General features: G+C 42.8%; 1 protein-coding gene across 1 annotated transcript; it reads right to left on the reverse strand.

Moving 5' to 3' along the window:
• Window positions 1–1,145: 1,145 nt before the first annotated feature.
• LOC106609524 (plakophilin-2) lies at window positions 1,146–15,079 on the reverse strand. The gene is made up of 13 exons (XM_014208443.2): window positions 14,640–15,079; window positions 14,179–14,249; window positions 12,128–12,729; window positions 11,245–11,383; window positions 10,785–10,992; window positions 9,700–9,877; window positions 3,655–3,772; window positions 3,176–3,337; window positions 2,689–2,865; window positions 2,322–2,475; window positions 1,964–2,156; window positions 1,572–1,659; window positions 1,146–1,468 (listed from the first exon to the last, which is right to left on the reverse strand). The coding sequence occupies exons 1-13, from the start codon at window positions 14,854–14,856 to the stop codon at window positions 1,412–1,414; spliced, it is 2,364 nt and encodes a 787-aa protein (XP_014063918.2). The 5' UTR covers window positions 14,857–15,079; the 3' UTR covers window positions 1,146–1,411.
• Between the last annotated feature and the right edge of the window lie 4,210 nt (window positions 15,080–19,289).

A 19,289-nucleotide genomic window follows, 5' to 3' on the forward strand; every position in this document is an offset into this window, starting at 1 on the left:
TGAAAACTAGTTAGAAAATTCGAACATTTTATGGATAAGATTTTTATGTTTGTGGACGATGCCTTGTTGACAAAATGACCGAGTGGTGCAGATTACTATTCAATTCAAGAAGGGAGCGCCTCCCTCCCAGCTTTCGCCCAATGACGTGACGGGTTTATGCCCGGTGCCCCGCGGCTCAGCATAATCGAATCTGCCCAATTGTGTCAGGCAACCCGTGTCTAGAGTAGTTCGTGAGTGTCTTTGCCGTTGTCATGTATGTATAGCGCGAAGCACTGATTTGTCCCTTACATCCACTCAATGACAATCATGGAAAACATGATAAGTAGTCTGGCTAAGGGCCAAAATTAGAAATGAGAAGTCATCTATAGGCCTAAATGGATTTGACGTTTACCGGGGATGACATACAAGCGCAGCCGATCAACGTTCCAGCGCGCCAAAGAGATGCAGTTGAAAGGTGGGACTGGGAGGTGGCCGGGTGTATAAAGTGCTGCGTCTTTGCTGTCAAGACCACCACCACAAAATAATCATTCAACCTTAATGATTAAACCACAATTGTAATTTCTTTAAAGCAAAGTAGTAAAACGATTCAACACCTACCTACCCATGCAGTTCAAGTAATCTCGAGTGCAATGTGTAGGCTAACAAATATGTATATACAAAGATTTACTCTAAAACTGGAGCACATCTATCAACTTCAGGTTGATGACATATTTTGTGGCTTTTAGGCATTTGATTTAGCACTCTGAAACCCTCTATTTTATAGTGATTATTTGGATTACAGAGATATCAAACCAGGGGTGCTTTCAGCAGGTCGCAACATTGTTACATTCAGAGAGCAGATTTCTATGTAGAACAAACTTGCCCTGTGACATGTAGAGTAAGAAACCATGTCTATCTCTGATGTTCGTGGCTGTTTTTGATTGACCCCCCCAAAAAAAATCCATGATTGTGGACCTTTTTAAATAGACCTACAGGTAGTAATTTAATATTGTTTACAACCCCAACTATGTTAACATCAAAACTATATTTTACAACTTCAGTTATGACATTCATTAGACTAACATACGTCATAATGTTAACCTTATCTTGTCTTTCACTTCTATGCTGATTCATTTTCTTCCTCAAAATGGAATTCAAGTCATTGCTGATCCTCCATCAGTTTTGTTTTTAATCATTTTTTTTCCATCGTAGAGAACTTGGTCTGCTACCAAGAGCTTGCAGCAATTGTTGTTACTGGAACAGGGACACACACACACACACACACGTAACACCTCACACAGTGGAGAAGTCGACACACAAAACAAGTATTTTATAAAGCAGTGAATTGAGTCATCCAAGTCCACACAGAAGAAAAACTACACTATTGCCTCAATCAGCACAATGCTTTGTGATCGTCCGCTTAGTCCCGGATTTAATGTACAGCCTTGGATGTCCTGCTGTTGACGAAGTCTGCTTTCCTATATCCAGCCTACCAAATGATGAGAGGAAAAGCAACACAGATTAATTAAAAACTATTGTCACCACACCAAATGTTTCTTATCATTTGAGGTTATACTGTGTAGGGGCCTCACCTTCCTATAGGCCCTGTGGAGCTCTGAGTGGCTCCACATGCTGTGTAGTAGGATGCAGGCTGCCTGGCCAGCCCTGGTGGGACCAAACCTAAAGGGACACAAGGTTACTGTCATTGGACATAAAAAAAGAACAGTTTAAAGCAAGGGAAGAGGTTTAACAGATTTAAATAAATTCCCTCCAATCCAACTCACAATGTTCAGGAATAATACAGTGCATTTTAAGGCCATCTACAGTCTTTGCATAGCATCAACCAACAGTGCCACATCAACTGTGCAGTCGGGCATCAGGTTGCTACGTGCAGTATATCATGATGTGGTTAGTTGACATGTTAAATGCAGGCAATGTAGTCAGCCTGGAACGCAGCCATGGTCTTCAGAAGCTACCCACTGACCCGTTGTCCTTTGCGCTGATGTTGATGATCTTGGGCAGCGCCCCGTGGTTGACGATGGCCCTGACGTGCTGCGTCTCATCCTGGCTCAGGTTGATGAGGATGTGGCACAGGGACACAGTCACCTCTGTAGGCAGGTCTGTGCTCGTGTCCGAGTTGGGTAACATGACCACCAGCTGTGGCAACAACTGTTTGACTACAGAGAGAGTGGAACGCTTCGTGAGAGATAGTTTGATTTTCTACAGTGGCAGGTTTTTATGCTTCTGTGCTTTTACATACACTTACAAGTCCAAAGGAAAATACTTCGTGGGACTTATGTAGGGCTAAAACATTGCGGTTGATGAGTCAATTCACAGCTCACCAATGTGAGCGTGAAGCTCTCTGTAGCGTGAGATGTTACATAGCAGGGACACAGCAGTCTTCTTCACATCCATCCCTCCTTCCTGGAGCATCTTTATGGCCTGGAGTAGACCATTCTCCCGCTGTACTATGGTGTGGGCGATGGCCTGGGACACCTGCCCAAACAGAGCCATGAGCCCAACACCCAAATGACAGTCAATATAGTAGTCACATCAATATAACACTTACTATACAGTCAAGTCATGACAACATAATAGATGGCTGTATTGTAGGTATTCCAATCAAACCCATGGGCAAATCAATTCCACACTCCCAGAACAGTACATATTTCTATGGGCTAAGTTCATAGATCTGTGATATAGCCATACCAGGCCGTTCCCAGCTGTGATGTTCTGCAGGGCTCCGATGGCAGCCTCCTGGGTGTAGGGACGGATGCTGCGGGCCATGATTGACAGGTACATGCGCACAGTGATGGCGCTCCACAGCCACTCTATCCCACAGGGACTACCCTTCTCCTCCAGCAGAGGGCGCTTTGGTTCAAGACGCTATAGGACCAAAACAACCAGAAAACAGGAGGCCCTTTAATTCAAAGTTAACTCCGATACCAGGCTTCACATTCATTTTCAATTAATGTGTATAAGACTAACAAATACATTTGTCAAAGAAAACCGGGCTTAAAGAGTTAGTTCAAAATGTATGCTTTACCACTTACCAAGGCAGCTTATCCATAACATAGGCATTGCCAATTTACTTTAGTGGTAATAACTTATTTATAACCAGATAGAAACAGTGCATGTCAAGTACATAAAGGTAACAAAGATGATAACAGACACAACAGAGGTGATGGCAGCACACCTGGATGATTTTGGCACTGCGGGAACCGAAACAGCCGGGGGTCTTGGTCTTTGGATTCAGGTTGAGTCGAGACTCATGGAGCTCGCTGGTGTACTTCTGCGGAAGCTCCACCTCCATCTGGTAGGAGAGGTTATGTAGGATGCACACACAGTTCTCAGTGGACTGTGGAGGAGAGAAGTGGTTCTGTTCAGGGGCCTATGATTTCAAGATCAAACAGTCTGCAATGTCTATTGTAAAAATATTTTAAAATTGGAGAACAGAGCTGGTTCATGATGTTCTCTCAATATTTAACACTAAAAGGCGAGATAAGTTGTTCTAGAGACAAATTGATAAAATATAGGCAAAAACAGTCTTATTTAATTTCCCTGTGTCTATTTATTCCACCTACAAATGTTTAGTAATGCTTGTACGAAAAGAAACAAGTGAACATTTTGCACAAAAGTTAAGAAAATGTTACCTTAGTCATTCACATGCAGTACCTTGTCATCAGGCTTGTAGTCAGCTATGGTCCCGCGGATGTAGTATACCAGTGAGTCAATAAGGTTCTCACACTGCCGCATGGCTTTTCTCCCTTCTGGACCAGCCGAGCTTATGTTTCTGACAACAACAATGACAGGTTGTCATTATCGCCACTAGGCAACAACAAAAGCATTCTTTACATTCTAGACATTGGCCAAACTGGCTAAATATCTATCCTAGCTGTTGGCCGGATGAGCCAAATGTTTATGTAGCAGAGAGATATTTGGTGTACTTTAACAAGGTTTTCTGTTATCTGCAGATAAAGCCATTAGACTAGGTCATTGTAATAACATGTCTATGTGTTGGGAGATAGCAATGCGTTTCAAGCACAAAGGAAACGTAAGCAAATGAGCAACATGAGTTAATCTTTCACTTTAATTCCAACCACTTGTCAATGAGTCAACTGTTCCACTTCCTTTTAGATGAAGTCAAGCAAAAACACATGTCAGTTGCCTCAATACATGTGACCAAATGGGAATTATTTATTCCTAAAAATTCTGCAGCCTTTTTGTTAACGTCAAGCCAAATACAGTAACATTAGTGATGACCCAAGGTTATGGCTGTGAGTTGGAGTGTTGTGCGTTTTCGTTTTAAATCAGGCCAAAACTGAGGAATTTCTCAGAGTAACACAAGTCAATGGTTGCCAGGGCTTGATTGCACCAGCCAATATGGATTCAGAGGTTTCAATTCCACTAGAGCCACTAAGAGGAAGAGGGCTCCATTAATAATTTAGTCCGACTGTTTTCAGTTGTATCGGTTGCTAGGCAAAAGCAAAACACTCCTTGTTATACCATGTTCTGTTTGTTAAGTGGTATATCTGTGCCATCCAAATCAATGGCAGTCGATTCAACAGGAACACAAGGTATGCAGGATATCGTTTCCAGTGCATTGCTGTTCCATCGAGGTGATGCTGCCTAGGCAGAAGTCATGCCTGATTTGCCAGGTAGAAAGGAGTAACAGGATGACGATGGCCTTTGAGGAACCTCACAGTTCTCACTCCTGGCGAGGAGGCTGTCAGAGATAAATATACAGTGAGGGGAAAAAAGTATTTGATCCCCTGCTGATTTTGTACGTTTGCCCACTGACAAAGAAATGATCAGTCTATCATTTTAAATGGTAGGTTTATTTGAACAGTGAGAGACAATAACAACAAACAAAAAAATCCAGAATAACGCATGTCAAAAATGTTATAAAATAATTTGCATTTTAATGAGGGAAATGAGTATTTGACCCCCTCTCAATCAGAAAGATTTCTGGCTCCCAGGTGTCTTTTATACAGGTAACGAGCTGAGATTAGGAGCACACTCTTAAAGGGAGTGCTCCTAATCTCAGCTTGTTACCTGTATAAAAGACACCTGTCCACAGAAGCAATCAATCAGATTCCAAACTCTCCACCATGGCCAAGACCAAAGAGCTCTCCAAGGATGTCAGGGACAAGATTGTAGACCTACACAAGGCTGGAATGGGCTACAAGACCATCGCCAAGCAGCTTGGTGAGAAGGTGACAACAGTTGGTGCGATTATTCGCAAATGGAAGAAACACAAAAGAACTGTCAATATCCCTCGGCCTGGGGCTCCATGCAAGATCTCACCTCGTGGAGTTGCAATGATCATGAGAACGGTGAGGAATCAGCCCAGAACTACACGGGAGGATCTTGCCAATGATCAAGGCAGCTGGGACCAAGAAAACAATTGGTAACACACTACGCCGTGAAGGACTGAAATCCTGCAGCGCCCGCAAGGTCCCCCTACTCAAGAAAGCACATATACATGCCCGTCTGAAGTTTGCCAATGAATATCTGAATGATTCAGAAGACAACTGGTGAAAGTGTTGTGGTCAGATGAGACCAAAATGGAGCTCTTTGGCATCAACTCAACTCGCTGTGTTTGGAGGAGGAGGAATGCTGCCTATGACCCAAAGAACACCATCCCCACCGCCAAACATGGAGGTGGAAACATTATGCTTTGGGGGTGTTTTTCTGCTAAGGGGACAGGACAACTTCACCGCATCAAAGGGACGATAGACGGGGCCATGTACCGTCAAATCTTGGGTGAGAACCTCCTTCCCTCAGCCAGGGCATTGAAAATGGCTCGTGGATGGGTATTCCAGCATGACAATGACCCAAAACACACAGCCAAAGCAACAATGGAGTGGGTCAAGAAGAAGCACATTAAGGTCCTGGAGTGGCCTAGCCAGTCTCCAGACCTTAATCCCATAGAAAATCTGTGGAGGGAGCTGAAGGTTCGAGTTGCCAAACGTCAGCCTCAAAACCTTAATGACTTTGGAGAAGATCTGCAAAGAGGAGTGGGACAAAATCCCTCGAGATGTGTGCAAACCTGGTGGCCAACGACAAGAAACATCTGACCTCTGATTGCCAACAAGTACTAAGTCATGTTTTGCAGAGGGGTCAAATACTTATTTCCCTCATTAAAATGCAAATCAATTTCAAACATTTTTTACGTGTTTTTCAGGATTTTTTTGTTGTTATTCTGTCACTCACTGTTCAAATAAACCTACTATTAAAATTATAGACTGATCATTTCTTTGTCAGTGGGCAAACGTACAAAAATCAGCAGGGGATCAAATACTTTTTTCCCCTCACTGTAATATGCTTGACAAAGCCCTGTGAGATGTAACACTGTGGTGAGAGATGGATTGCAAATGAACCGCCTGGGTCACCGTATAATAATCAGTGCCTTCAGAAAGTATTCACACCCCTTCACTCTTCCCACATTTTGTTGCATTACAGACTAAATTTAAAATGAATTCAATTGAGATTATGTCACTGATCTACACACAATACCCTGTAATGTTATAGTGGAATTATGTTTTTAGCAATGTTGACAAATGAATTCAAAATGAAAAGCTGAAATGTCTTCAGTCAATAAGTATTCAACTCTTTTTAGAGTACAAATGTGCTTAAATCACATAATAAAGTAGCATCGACTCACTGTGTGCAATAATATTGATTAACATGATTTTTGAATGACTACACCTTCTCTGTACCCCACACATACAATTATCTGTATGGTCCCGCAGTTGAACAGAGAATTTTAAAGATTGAACAAAAAAGACCAGGAAGGATGTTTTTTGTTGCCAATGCCTCACGAAGAGCACCTATTGGTAGATGGGTGTAAAAAGACATTGAATATCACTGAGCATGTTGAAGTTATTAAATTACACTTGGATGGTGTATCAATACACCCAGTCACTACAAAAAGATACAGACACCGTTCCTAACTCAGTTCCCAGAGAGGAAGGAAACCGCTCAACGGCACTAAAAATGTAAAACTGCAAAAAATGTGGCAAAGAAATTAACTTTTTGTCCTGAATACAAAGCAAATCAAAACACTCTGAGTACCTCTTCATATTTTCAAGCATGGTGGTGGCTGTATCATCTAAATCGGTATGCTTGTCATTGGCAAGGACTAGGGAGTTTTTTTAGGATAAAAATAAACAGAATAGAGCTAAGCATAGGCAAAATCCTAGAGGGAAAACTTGGTTCAGTCAGCTTTCCAACAGACCCGGAGACAAATTCCCCTTTCAGCAGGACAATTACCTAAAACAGAAGGCCAAATATACACTGGAGTTGCTTAAAAGACAATATTAAATGTTCTTGAGTGGCATAGTTAGACTTTTGACTTAAATCTACTTGACAATCTATGGCGAGACTAGAAAATGGCTGTCTAGTTGTCATCAACAACCAATTTGACAGACCTTGAAGAATTCTCTCATTAATAAGTGGGCAAATATTGTACAATCCAGGTGTGCAAAGATCTTAAGAGACTTACAGAGAAAGACTCACAGCCAAAGGTGATTCTAACATGTATTGACTCAGGGGGTTGAATACTTATCTAATCAAGACATACAGTTGAAGTCAGAAGTTCAGACACCTCAGCCAAATACATTTATACTCAGTTTCACAATTCCTGACATTTAATCAAAGTAAAAATCCCCTGTCTTAGGTCAGTTAGGATCACCACTTTATTTTAAGAATGTGAAATGTCAGAATAATAGTAGAGAGAATGAATTATTTCAGCTTTGATTTCTTTCATCACATTCCCAGTGGGTCAGAAGTTTACATACACTCAATTACTATTTGGTAGCATTGCCTTTAAATTGTTTAACTTGGGTGAAACGTTTTGGGTAGCCTTCCACAAGATTCCCACAATAAGTTGGGTGAATTTTGGCCCATTCCTCCTGATAGAGCTGGTGTAACTGAGTCAGGTTTGTAAGCCTCCTTGCTCGCACACACTTTTTCAGTTCTGCCCACAAATTTTCTATAGGGTTGAGGTTAGGGCTTCGTGATGGCCAATCTAATAGCTTGACTTTGTTGTCCTTAAGCCATTTTGCCACAACTTTGGAAGTATGCTTGGGGTCATTGTCCATTTAGAAGACCCGTTTGCGACCAAGCTTTAACTTCCTGACTGATGTCTTGAGATGTTGCTTCAATATATCCACATAATTTTCCTACCTCATGATGCCATCTATTTTGTGAAGCGCACCAGTCCCTCCTGCAGCAAAGCACCCCCTCAACATGATGCTGCCACCCCTGTGCTTCACGGTTGGGATGGTGTTCTTCGGCTTGCAAGCCTCCCTATTTTTCCTCCAAACATAACGATGGTCATTATGGCCAAACGGTTCCATTTTTGTTTCATCAGACCAGAGGACATTTCTCCAAAAAGTACGATCTTTGTCCCCATGTGCAGTTGCAAACCGTAGTCTGGCTTTTTTAATGGCGTTTTGGAGCAGTGGCTTCTTCCTTGCAGAGCGGCCTTTCAGGTTATGTCGATATAGGACTCGTTTTACTGTGGATATAGATACTTTTGTACCCGTTTCCTCCAGCATCTTCACAAGGTCCTTTACTGTTGTTCTGGGATTGATTTGCACTTTTCGCACCAAAGTACGTTCATCTCTAGGAGACAGAACGCGTCTCCTTCCTGAGCGGTATGACGGCTGCGTGGTCCCATGGTGTTTATATTTGCGTACTATTGTTTGTACAGATGAACGTGGTACCTTCAGGCATTTGGAAATTGCTCCCAAGGATGAACCACACGTGGAGGTCTACAATTTTTTTCCAGAGGTGTTGGTTGATTTCTTTTGATTTTCCCATGATGTCAAGCAAAGAGGCACTGAGTTTGAAGGTAGGCCTTTAAATACATCCACAGGTACACCTCCAATTGACTCAAATGATATCAATTAGCCTATCAGAAGCTTCTAAAGCCATGACATCATTTTCTGGAATTTTCCAAGCTGTTTAAAGGCCCGGTCAACTTAGTGTATGTAAACTTCTGACCCACTGGAATTGTGATACAGTGAATTATAAGTGAAATAATCTGTCTGTAAACAATTGTTGGGAAAATTACTTGTGTCATGCACAAAGTAGATGTTCTAACAGACTTGCCAAAACTATAGTTTGTTAACAAGAAATGTGTGGAGTGGTTGAAAAACAAGTTTTAATAATGCCAACCTAAGTGAATGTGAACTTCCGACTTCAAATGTATTAGTGTTTTATAGTGTAATATATATTTTTTTATCTTCCACTTTGACAGAGTATTTTGTGTAGATTGTTGAATAAAAAAAATTAAGATGTCCATTTTAATCCCACTTTGTAACACAACAAAATGTGGAAAAAGTCAAGGGGTGTGAATACCTTCTGAAGGCACTGTACACCATTTAGCAGAAGCTTTTAACCAATGCGACTTAGTCAGTCATGCATGCATACATTTTATGTACGGATGGACCCGGGAATCAAACCCACTGTGCTGGCTTTGAAAAACGCCACGCTCTACCAACTAAGCTACAGAGGACCATCAATCAATAAATTAGTTCATGATCATTCCAAACATAACTACTATACCCCTTTCTGCATCCCACTGCCTAGGGTCTATCCCAGGCTTCCCTAAGATGGATCCTTATAAATACTTGACCACAGATACTACATAGGTCTGTGCCAAACACACAAATGGCCAATAAACGCCTTTGTCCAGACCAGACGACCTACCGGAGGCAGCCAGTGGCGTTGTAAAAGGTGTCTGGGTCAGCCAGCATGCCGTCTTTGGGGTTCTCCCCCTCAGACAGGCCTGAGCAGGGCACCAGCACAGAAGTGGTCAGGATCTCCAGGGCCTCTTTGGAGAGATGCTCCTTCAGCAGGTCATGGGAGGATAGGTTCCACAACAGCCCTGTGGAACATGTTTCATTCTTAAGTTACTACCGTGTCATTAACATTTTACCATGTAAGTTCATGTAAATCACATATTCACAAAGCGTCTCAGAATAAGAGTGCTGATCTAGGATCAGCCCCCCCTCATTCATTATGATTTAACCTCTCTGGGACATGTGGGACACACACTAGTCAACAGCCAGTGAAATAGCAGGGCGGCAAATTCAAAACAACAAAAACCTCATAATTCAAATTTCTCAAACATACACTTCTCATTAATCCAACCACATTGTCCGATTTCAAAAAGGCTTTACGGCGAAAGCATAAAATTAGATTATGTTAGGACAGCGCCTAAACCAGAAAAACCACACAGCCATTTTCCAAGCAAGGAGAGGCGTCACAAAAACCAGAAATACAGATAAAATTAATCACTAACCTTTGATGATCTTCATCAGATGACACTCCCAGGACTCAATGTTACACAATACATGTATGTTTTGTTCGATAAAGTTCATATTTATATCCAAAAACCCCATTTTGCATTGGCACGTGATGTTCAGAAATGTTTTGCCTCCCAAAAATTCCTGTGAATGAGCAGATCAATTTACAAAAATACTCATCATAAACGTTGATAAAATTTACAACAGTTATTGAAAGAATTATAGATACACTTCTCCTTAATGCAACCGCTGTGTCAGATTTCAAAATAGCTTTACGGCGAAAGCACATTGTTCAATATTCTGAGTACAGAGCTCAGCCTTCAAAGCAAGCTATACAGTTACCCGCCAAGTTCTGAAGTCAACAAAACTCAGAAATAGTATTATAAATCTTCACTTACCTTTGCTGATCTTCGTTGGAATGCACTCCCAGGACTCCCACAAGAAATGTTTGTTTTGTTCGATAAACTCCATATTTATCAAACTAACCAGTGAGCTGCCGCCGGGTCTCTATGTCACGACTTCTCCTGAGCAGACGCAGTGCAGGGGCCACGCCCTCGTTGTCCTTCACCTCCATCTTGTTCTCGCTGCTCTCAAAGACCACATTTCGGAGCGCACCCGCCGCTATCCGCTCCAGCTCCTCGCTGTCGCTCTGCAGCAGTTTGATCAGCTTGGGTATACCGTGGAGGTAGAACACCTGGGGACAGACAGGCAGAGATCTTCATCTACCCTTGTTCCTATGAAGAGTGAGCTCAACTTGAATTTTCATGCGAATCGCCCACATAATCTCAATATAAATTAAAGGGAAAATACCCCTACCAATCCAATTATTTGAAAATGGCACATACTGTATTATCAACATCAGCTGTATTATAGGCCTACAGCCTGGAAGCCTTTAACCTTAATTGAGCAGCCAAGTCAACAGTAGTAGAGATGGGCCCCAGCTCACCATCTTCTTAGCATCAGAGCTGTTGAAACATTGGTTTTGAATAAAGCTGGCAGCAGTGATCTGCATCTCCTCATTCTCTTGGCCCAGCAGGTTCACTGCCCTCTCCAATGTCAGCTCAGGCACCCTGCTCTCTGGCTTCCTGTGTATGGGAGAGAGCATTGAAGAGGAACTTCTGTCATTGACAAACACACACACACACACACACACACACACACACACACACATCTCTATCAATCCCAAATTCTGATTCATCCAATTTCTCATCCTCACAACACTTTCCATTATATACACCCATTACAAAATTTGGGTAAATCATTGACCTGAAATGACAGATAAGCAACTGAACCACCAATAATTCTCTAGGAGACTCTTTTACAATAGCTTTAGTGCCAGCCTAGATAAGCCACTGAAATCTGGAACCAACAGGAACCTGAACAGCTTCTACCCCTAAGTCCTAAAACTGCTAAAAAGCTAGTTACAGTTAACCAAATAGCTACCTAGACTGCATTGACCCTTTTTGCTGCTGTTGTTAATCGATCCTGTTTATTATCTATCCTAGTCACTTTATTCCTGGTTATACAGTATGTACATATCTACCTCAATTACCTTGTACCCTTGCAAATCAATTCGGTACTGGTACCTCGTGTATATAGCCAAATTATCCTTACTTATTGTGCATTTATTATTACTTTTCTATTATTTCTCTATTTTCTCTCTCTCTGTACTGTTGGGAAGGTCCCGTAAGGAAGCATTTCACTGTTAGTCTACACCTGTTGTTTACGAAGCATGTGACATACAACATTTGATTTGAGATGTTGAGAACTAAATTAATTGCCAGTTCTAATCAACTTCAGGTTTGTATGGAACACATAAGCCGTCTTACACCGCAGTGACTTCATTCACGTCTGTCTGCTGGATCTCTGGCTCCGCTGCCGCCCTCATCTGGCCCATGTCCACCTCCATGCTGACCAGCGAGGCTGGGTACGAGGGAGGCCATTTGGCTCCCACATGCCCCTGGCTCTCCTTCGCCACCTGGCCCAGCCAGGCCTGGCCCTCTGTTCTCTGGGTAGCATGGAATGACCCGTAGCCTGTTTGTCTCCTCGCCCCCCTTTGAACCTCCATCAGGTAGGGGCTGTTGTTGGTGCGAATTGCAGGGCTGCTGCGGGACTGGCCCCAGGGGTAGTTGCCGCTGTTAGCCATGGCGTGCGTCCTTGTGCTACGGGCCATTTCTGAATGGGCATAACGCCGCATCAAGTCTGTCCCATACGACCGCTCCTCTGAAGTCCCCATCATGGGAGGCTGGCCAGGGCCGGGGAGGGTGTAGGTTCCGAAACGGAGTGTCCCGTAAGCCAGACGGGAGCGAGGTAACTCAGGGCTGGTGACTGGGGTCAAATCCACCCTCTTAGACGGACTTCTTATATTTTCCTTCAAAGACGACAGGCTGCTGAAGTCCCTGCCTCCAATCTGGCCCAAAGATGAGTGTGTCTACATGGAAAGGTGAAAAGCAGTGGTTGCCCCATTTCAGAAGGCTTACAACTGAATCAACCATAGACATGTCTGGTAATAATGCTAAAACATCTGTAAAGCAGTTGCATACAATTGGACACAGTCGTGATCACTCAAAGCAACACAAAAGGTTTAGGGAAAAAGATCATACAAAATGCTCTCTCTGATGTCTGAATAACCACTGTTCTCTTTGTATTGTTGCATCATCCTGTATTGTGTGTTTTAAAGCCACACCTTACACGGAACCCAAACCGGCTGCGCGCGTGCGCCATCGTGCATATATTTATTTTGTCCCCCCACACCAAATGCAATCACGACACGCAGGTTAAAATATCAAAACAAACTCTGAACCAATTCAATTAATTTGGGGACAGGTCGAAAAGCATTAAACATTTATGGCAATTTAGCTAGCTAGCTTGCTGTTGCTAGCTAATTTGTCCTGGGATAAAAATTTTGTTATTTTACCTGAAATGCACAAGGTCCTCTACTCCGACAATTAATCCACACATAAAACGGTCAACCGAATCGTTTCTAGTCATCCCTCCTCCTTCTAGGCTTTTTCTTCTCTGGACTTCATATTGCGATTGGCAACTTTCATAAATTAGGTGCATTACCGCCACTGGCCTCGTACAACCAATGATATGGCACGTGGGTACCTGCTTCTATAAACCAATGAGGAGATGGGAGAGGTAGGACTTGCAGCGCGATCTGCGTCAGAAATACAACTTCTGACTTTAGCCCTTGGCAACGCAGACGCTCGTTGGCGCGCACGCGAGCAGTGTGGGTGTAATAAGTGAATAATATAGATTTCTAAATTTATTTTGCAACGCGAGCGGTGTAGTCAGGCTGTAAGGTTTCCTTTAGGAATCATAAAGGTATTATTCAATAAAAATGCAGTTCAATTCAAATTGTCTATGTGAGATGATAGAATTTCAGCGTTTGGTAGAACAGACAAAGGGGCGATAAATATGTCAAGTGTGCCAGGAGGAAAGGCTTTATTTGTCCAATTTTTGAGATAGATACCCATCTCTGCCCTAACACTATGGGCTTGGGGCTTCAATAGCTGCACATCCCTGAGACTATCCAATTTGTTTTTATTCAAACCATATGGGTGGTACAGTCAAAACCAATGCAGCCTACAGTTTATTTTAGGGGCAATAGATACCATCTCCTTTTCCTGCTGTTTCTTGTGAAGTTTATCACCTCGGTCACACACTAAATATGGAATTCCAAGTAAAACAATTAAAAAACACTTCACATATCCTCCAGACACATTGCACTTGACTGCCATGCTGGGTGAAGTCCCTTGTTCCAGAGTTGAATCACGTAGCTGTTATTTCTAACATTCAGGCTCTCTGATGAACTTTAGGGAGGCTAAAGCACCCGTGACTGTGGATAGTGGGTTGTGTATTATAGGACAGGCCTTACCTTCATGTTAGACAAGGTTCCATCTCTGGAACCGGTGATAACTGATGGCTTTCTGGATAGATGGAGACTACCTGAAAGATACACCACATGTGTTCTGAATGATCATGCCATCGCACCAATTCCCTAATTACCATCTGGACACACACCCTCTCCTATTGGAAAGGTGAATGGAGAGGACCAGAAATACAGTAGGCTAGAGGAGATTGAATATAATCGTTTTCTAACATGATTGCAAACATCATGACAAATACAATGTCACTAAGATTTGGACACAAATGACTAGGCCTGCATGTCCATTCGGTGGCATCTGGTTTCGACCCCGTCCTGTATTTCCTGGTAGACTATGTCTAAACAGCCCCCACCCACCTTCAAATTCCCTTGTCGATTTCAATAGGCTAATCTTACAGACCTTGTTTATTCGTGCAGACTCAATGAAAAACACATTGTAAACTACAATTTACCATTGGACGTTGTCTTTTTGCCCTTACGAGCAAGTGTGAGCTGCACTTGTTGTTGAACACGAAAACTCCGGTCGGTTGAATGAGTCTTTGTATTATCCTCTGGTGGTAATGCCAAACTCGTGTCATCTGCGTCAAGTGTGAATGAATCTAGCGCAGGTAAAACTGACTTCATAAATGGCGGCGCTTCCATGATTCCGTAGCTCTCCAAAAGTGTCATTCCATAAAATAGCCCGCAGATTCATAAAAAGTGTCACTATCGTCCTTTCCCGATCCGTTCATACACAGTGACTCGGTGTTCACGAGTCCGTTCCGGTGCAAGTGAGACAGTTGAGTTCATTGCCACTGGGGTGTGGTCTGTATAGTCGACACCTGTAATATCATTTTACAAATAAGGAAGCGAGGACACACTGGGAAGAATGCCAAAATAGTATCGTTGATAGGCTACAAGGCCAATTCTCTGGCAAATAGCAACCCTTGTAGATCCGGGATGGGCAACTGGCGCCCTCCACATTATAGGCCCGCGGATATGTCTCCCCCCAAACACTTTTTTTTAAGGAACTGTCAGGGTCTCAATTTACTGTTGATAGTTGGACGCGTAGAATACACAAGGTGCTATTTCGAAATTTGGTTGTGCATCAGCAGTTTTTCTCTTATGTCAGTTACTGACTGTCATTCAGTTCATGTCAGCAAAACTTTTTTAGATTGGTTAGTTAGTCTAGCGCCCAGCTATCTAATCATGGTCGAATTATGACAGGCCCCCATTGATCATCAGATATCATATAAAAACTTCAAACATGTCTCCACCCTATGGCAAAATGTAAAAACATAGCAGGAAATTGGCTGTAAAATTGTAAATATTTCTCTCTGCCCAACCTGGTCTCAGAGCATTTTGTATTATTATGTATGTAAATTCGAGACATTCCATTTATTATGATATGTTTTGTTTATTATGGTATGTATTAATTTGTGGATGTCCATCATCCATTTCGTATATGTTACGAATGACAATTCGTATGAAACTAATTTGCTAAACTTATGGTATGTTACGCCTTCCTGGCTGATGCTAACTAGGTGCTCACACTAGCTAGGCTAGGGGTTAGCGGAAGGGTTAGCTAACATGCAAAGTAGTTGAAAAGTTGCTAAAGTTATACACCCACCCATCCACCCCGACCAACCACCCTCCTTTTGTTCTTGTCTTAAGTAACCTGTCTTATATAATCATACCATACCAAATATAACATATCATACTAATTTTAGCGCCTCAGATTTACATTTACTATGTTACATCTAGCCTGAGACCAGGCTGCTCCATTGAAAAAATTAGCAGAATTGCATCGAATTAGTTATACAATTGCAAAATCTTCTCTCTGGCCCATGGCAAAATGTGTAGAATTGCAGGAAATTAACTCAAACTTTAATTTTCTCTTTGCCGTCAAGAGGGGGGGCTGTTAAAATGTTCTGCTTGCAAGGTGGGGGGGGACAACTTCACTTAAGACCCCCAAAATGCTAGGGCCGGCACTGACTGCACTTGTGGGTTGGCAAACCACGGCGGCCCCAGATGAGTGCCAAATTTATTTATTCATTTTTTGGGGGGACCCCACCCCCATCAACATTGCCCATCCCTGTTGTAGATAACTGGTTCCCAACCTTTTTCGGTTACTGTACCACCAACTGAATTTTGCTGTGCCCGGAATACCCGTGAAGTACCCCCTCGTGCATTTTACCAGCAGGCCTATGGTCTCTGAGTATTCTCAAGTACCCCCTGTGGATAGGCCAAGTACCCCCAGGGCTCCTAGTACCCCTGGTTGGGAGCCAATTATGCAAAACCTCTGGAAAAGGTATTTTCTTTGCCATTGTTTCCATTTACTATCCAATCATTTCTGATATACAACACCTGTATCACACCTGTCAATTACTAATACCATTTGAATCTCACAAAGTCACACTTTATGATTTCTATACCACAGTTGGGTAGTTCTGTGTAATAATTGAATGTAATGTTCCCAAGCATGTGATGTGTGTGTTGTGTGTCAAGTTGGGTACTGTGACAAATATCAAGAATATTAGTGCAAATGGATAAAACAAGTATTTTATTAAACTAATGCTTATTGATGATAACACGTGTTATAGGCAAGTCCATTCACCTCACTGTGTAATGGCTCTCTACATTTTCATTAAAGGAGGTGTTCCCAGTGCAGTACGGTACTAAGTATGACACAGCACTGCAGATTCTGGTGTGGGAGTTCTTCTCCAGATTGGAGGAGCTGCTGCCGGTGCCCAGCTTTACACAGGTTCTGATATGACTGCATCTTCATCCTATCAATTCAAATGTGAAAAATGTTGCGTTTACAGTTATGAATGAATGAACCCCCTTTAATAAATGAATAAATGGACTGAACATCGACAAGTTTCCAGTGGGTAGGAGATATGGGTTGATTTGGGAGTGGACTGCACTCTCCTTTTCCATTTTAACTTTAGGTTTCCCTCCCTCACCCTCAGACAGCATCCTTGCCTTCTCTGATCTGGAGGAGGGTGTTCAGTCTGTCTCTGACCCTGAGCACCTGAAGACACTGCTACAGCATCAAAGACACCTGGGACACCTTAACAGAGGTAGGTAGCCTTCAGGTTATGATCCATACTGAACAAAAATATAAATGCAACATGTAACAATTTCAAAGATTTTACTGAGTTACAGTTCATATCAGGATATCAGTCAATTGAAATAAATGTATTAGGCCCTACATCTATTGATTTCACATGACTGGGAATACAGATATGCATCTGTTGGTCACAGATACCTTAAAAAAAAAGTAGGGCTGTGGATTAGAAAACCAGTCAGTATCTGGTGTGACCACCATTTGCCTCATGCAGTGTGACAACTCCTTTGCATAGAGTTGATCAGGCTGTTGATTGTGGCCTGTGGAACATTGTCTCACTCCTCTTCAATGGCTGTGCGAAGTTGCTGGATATTGGGAGAAACTGGAATATGCTGTCATACATGTTGATCCAGAGCATCCCAAATGTGCTCAATGGGTGACATGTCTGCTGAGTATGCAGGCCATGGAAGAACTGGGCCATTTTCAGCTTCCAGGAATTAAGTACAGATCCTTGTAACATGGGGCTGTGTATTATAATGCTGAAACATGAGGTGATGGCAGCAGATGAATGGCGATAAAATGCAATTATGTTCATTGTCCGTAGCTTATCCCTGCCCAAACCCTAACCCAAGGGGGGGCAAAGTACATCAATCCGGCCCGCGAGACATAAAAAATATATATATATATTTATTTTTTTTCTCCCTTTTTTCTCCCCAAGAGGCGAAGGTCGAGAGCCGTGCATCCTCCGAAACACGACCCAGCCAAGCCGCACTGCTTTTTGACACAATGCCCAATTAACCCGGAAGCACCAATGTGTCAGAGGAAACACCGTACACCTGGCGACCGTGTCAGCGTGCATGCGCCCGGCCTGCCACAGGAGTCGCTAGAGCCCAATGGGACAAGGACATCTCGGCCTGCCAAACCCTCTCCTAACCCGGACGACGCTAAGCCAATTGTGTGCCGCCTCATGGGTCTCCCAGTCACGGCCAGCTGTGACACAGCCTGGGATAGAACCCGGGTCTGTAGTGACGCCTTAGACCACTGAGCCACTCAGGAGGCCCCCAAGGGGCACATTCAATTCTCTGGCAACAGCTCTGGTGGACATTCCTGCAGTCTGCATGCCAATTGCACGCTCCTTCAAAACTTGAGACATCTATGGCATTGTGTTGTGTGACAAAACTGCACATTTTAGAGTGGTTTTTTATTGTCCCCGGCACAAGGTGCACCTGTGTAATGATCATTCTGTTTAATCAGCTTCTTGATATGCCACACCTGTCAGGTGGATGGATTATCTTGGCAAAGGAGAAATGGTCACTAAGAAGGATGTTAGCGTTTTGTGCGTATGGAACATTTCTTGGATATTTTTTCGGTTCATGAAATATGGGACCAACACTACAGTCGTGGTCAAATGTTTTGAGAATGACACAAATATAAATTTTCACAAAGTCTGCTGCCTCAGTGTCTTTAGATATTTTTGTCAGATGTTACTATGGAATACTGAAGTATAATTACAAGCATTTCATAAGTGTCAAAGGCTTTTATTGACAATTACATGAAGTTGATGCAGAGTCAATATTTGCAGTGTTGACCGTTCTTTTTCAAGACCTCTGCAATCCGCCTTGGCATGCTGTCAATTAACTTCTGGGCCACATCCTGACTGATGGCAGCCCATTCTTGCATAATCAATGCTTGGAGTTTGTCAGAATTTGTGGGTTTTTGTTTGTCCACCCGCCTCTTGAGGATTGACCACAAGTTCTCAATGGGATTAAGGTCTGGCGAGTTTCCTGGCCATGGACCCAAAATATCGATGTTTTGTTCCCCAAGCCACTTAGTTATCACTTTTTGCCTTATGGCAACGTGCTCCATCATGCTGGAAAAGGCATTGTTCGTCATCAAACTGTTCCTGGATGGTTGGGAGAAGTTGCTCTCAGAGGATGTGTTGGTACCATTCTTTATTCATAGCTGTGTTCTTAGGCAAAATTGTGAGTGAGCCCACTCCCTTGGCTGAGAAGCAACCCCACACGTGAATGGTCTCAGGATGCTTTACTGTTGG

This window comes from Salmo salar, chromosome ssa07 (genome assembly GCF_905237065.1).
Source record: "Salmo salar chromosome ssa07, Ssal_v3.1, whole genome shotgun sequence".
Lineage (NCBI taxonomy): Eukaryota > Metazoa > Chordata > Actinopteri > Salmoniformes > Salmonidae > Salmo > Salmo salar.

Coding starts and splice junctions, on each gene's coding strand:
- LOC106609524 (XM_014208443.2), bottom strand. CDS start 14,856: ATGACACTTTTGGAGAGCTACGGAATCATGGAAGCGCCGCCATTTATG. Junction 14,250..14,639: donor CAAAAAGACAACGTCCAATG/GTAAATTGTAGT, acceptor TGTATCTTTCAG/GTAGTCTCCATCTATCCAGA. Junction 11,384..12,127: donor GTGAATGAAGTCACTGCGGT/GTAAGACGGCTT, acceptor TCCCATACACAG/GAAGCCAGAGAGCAGGGTGC.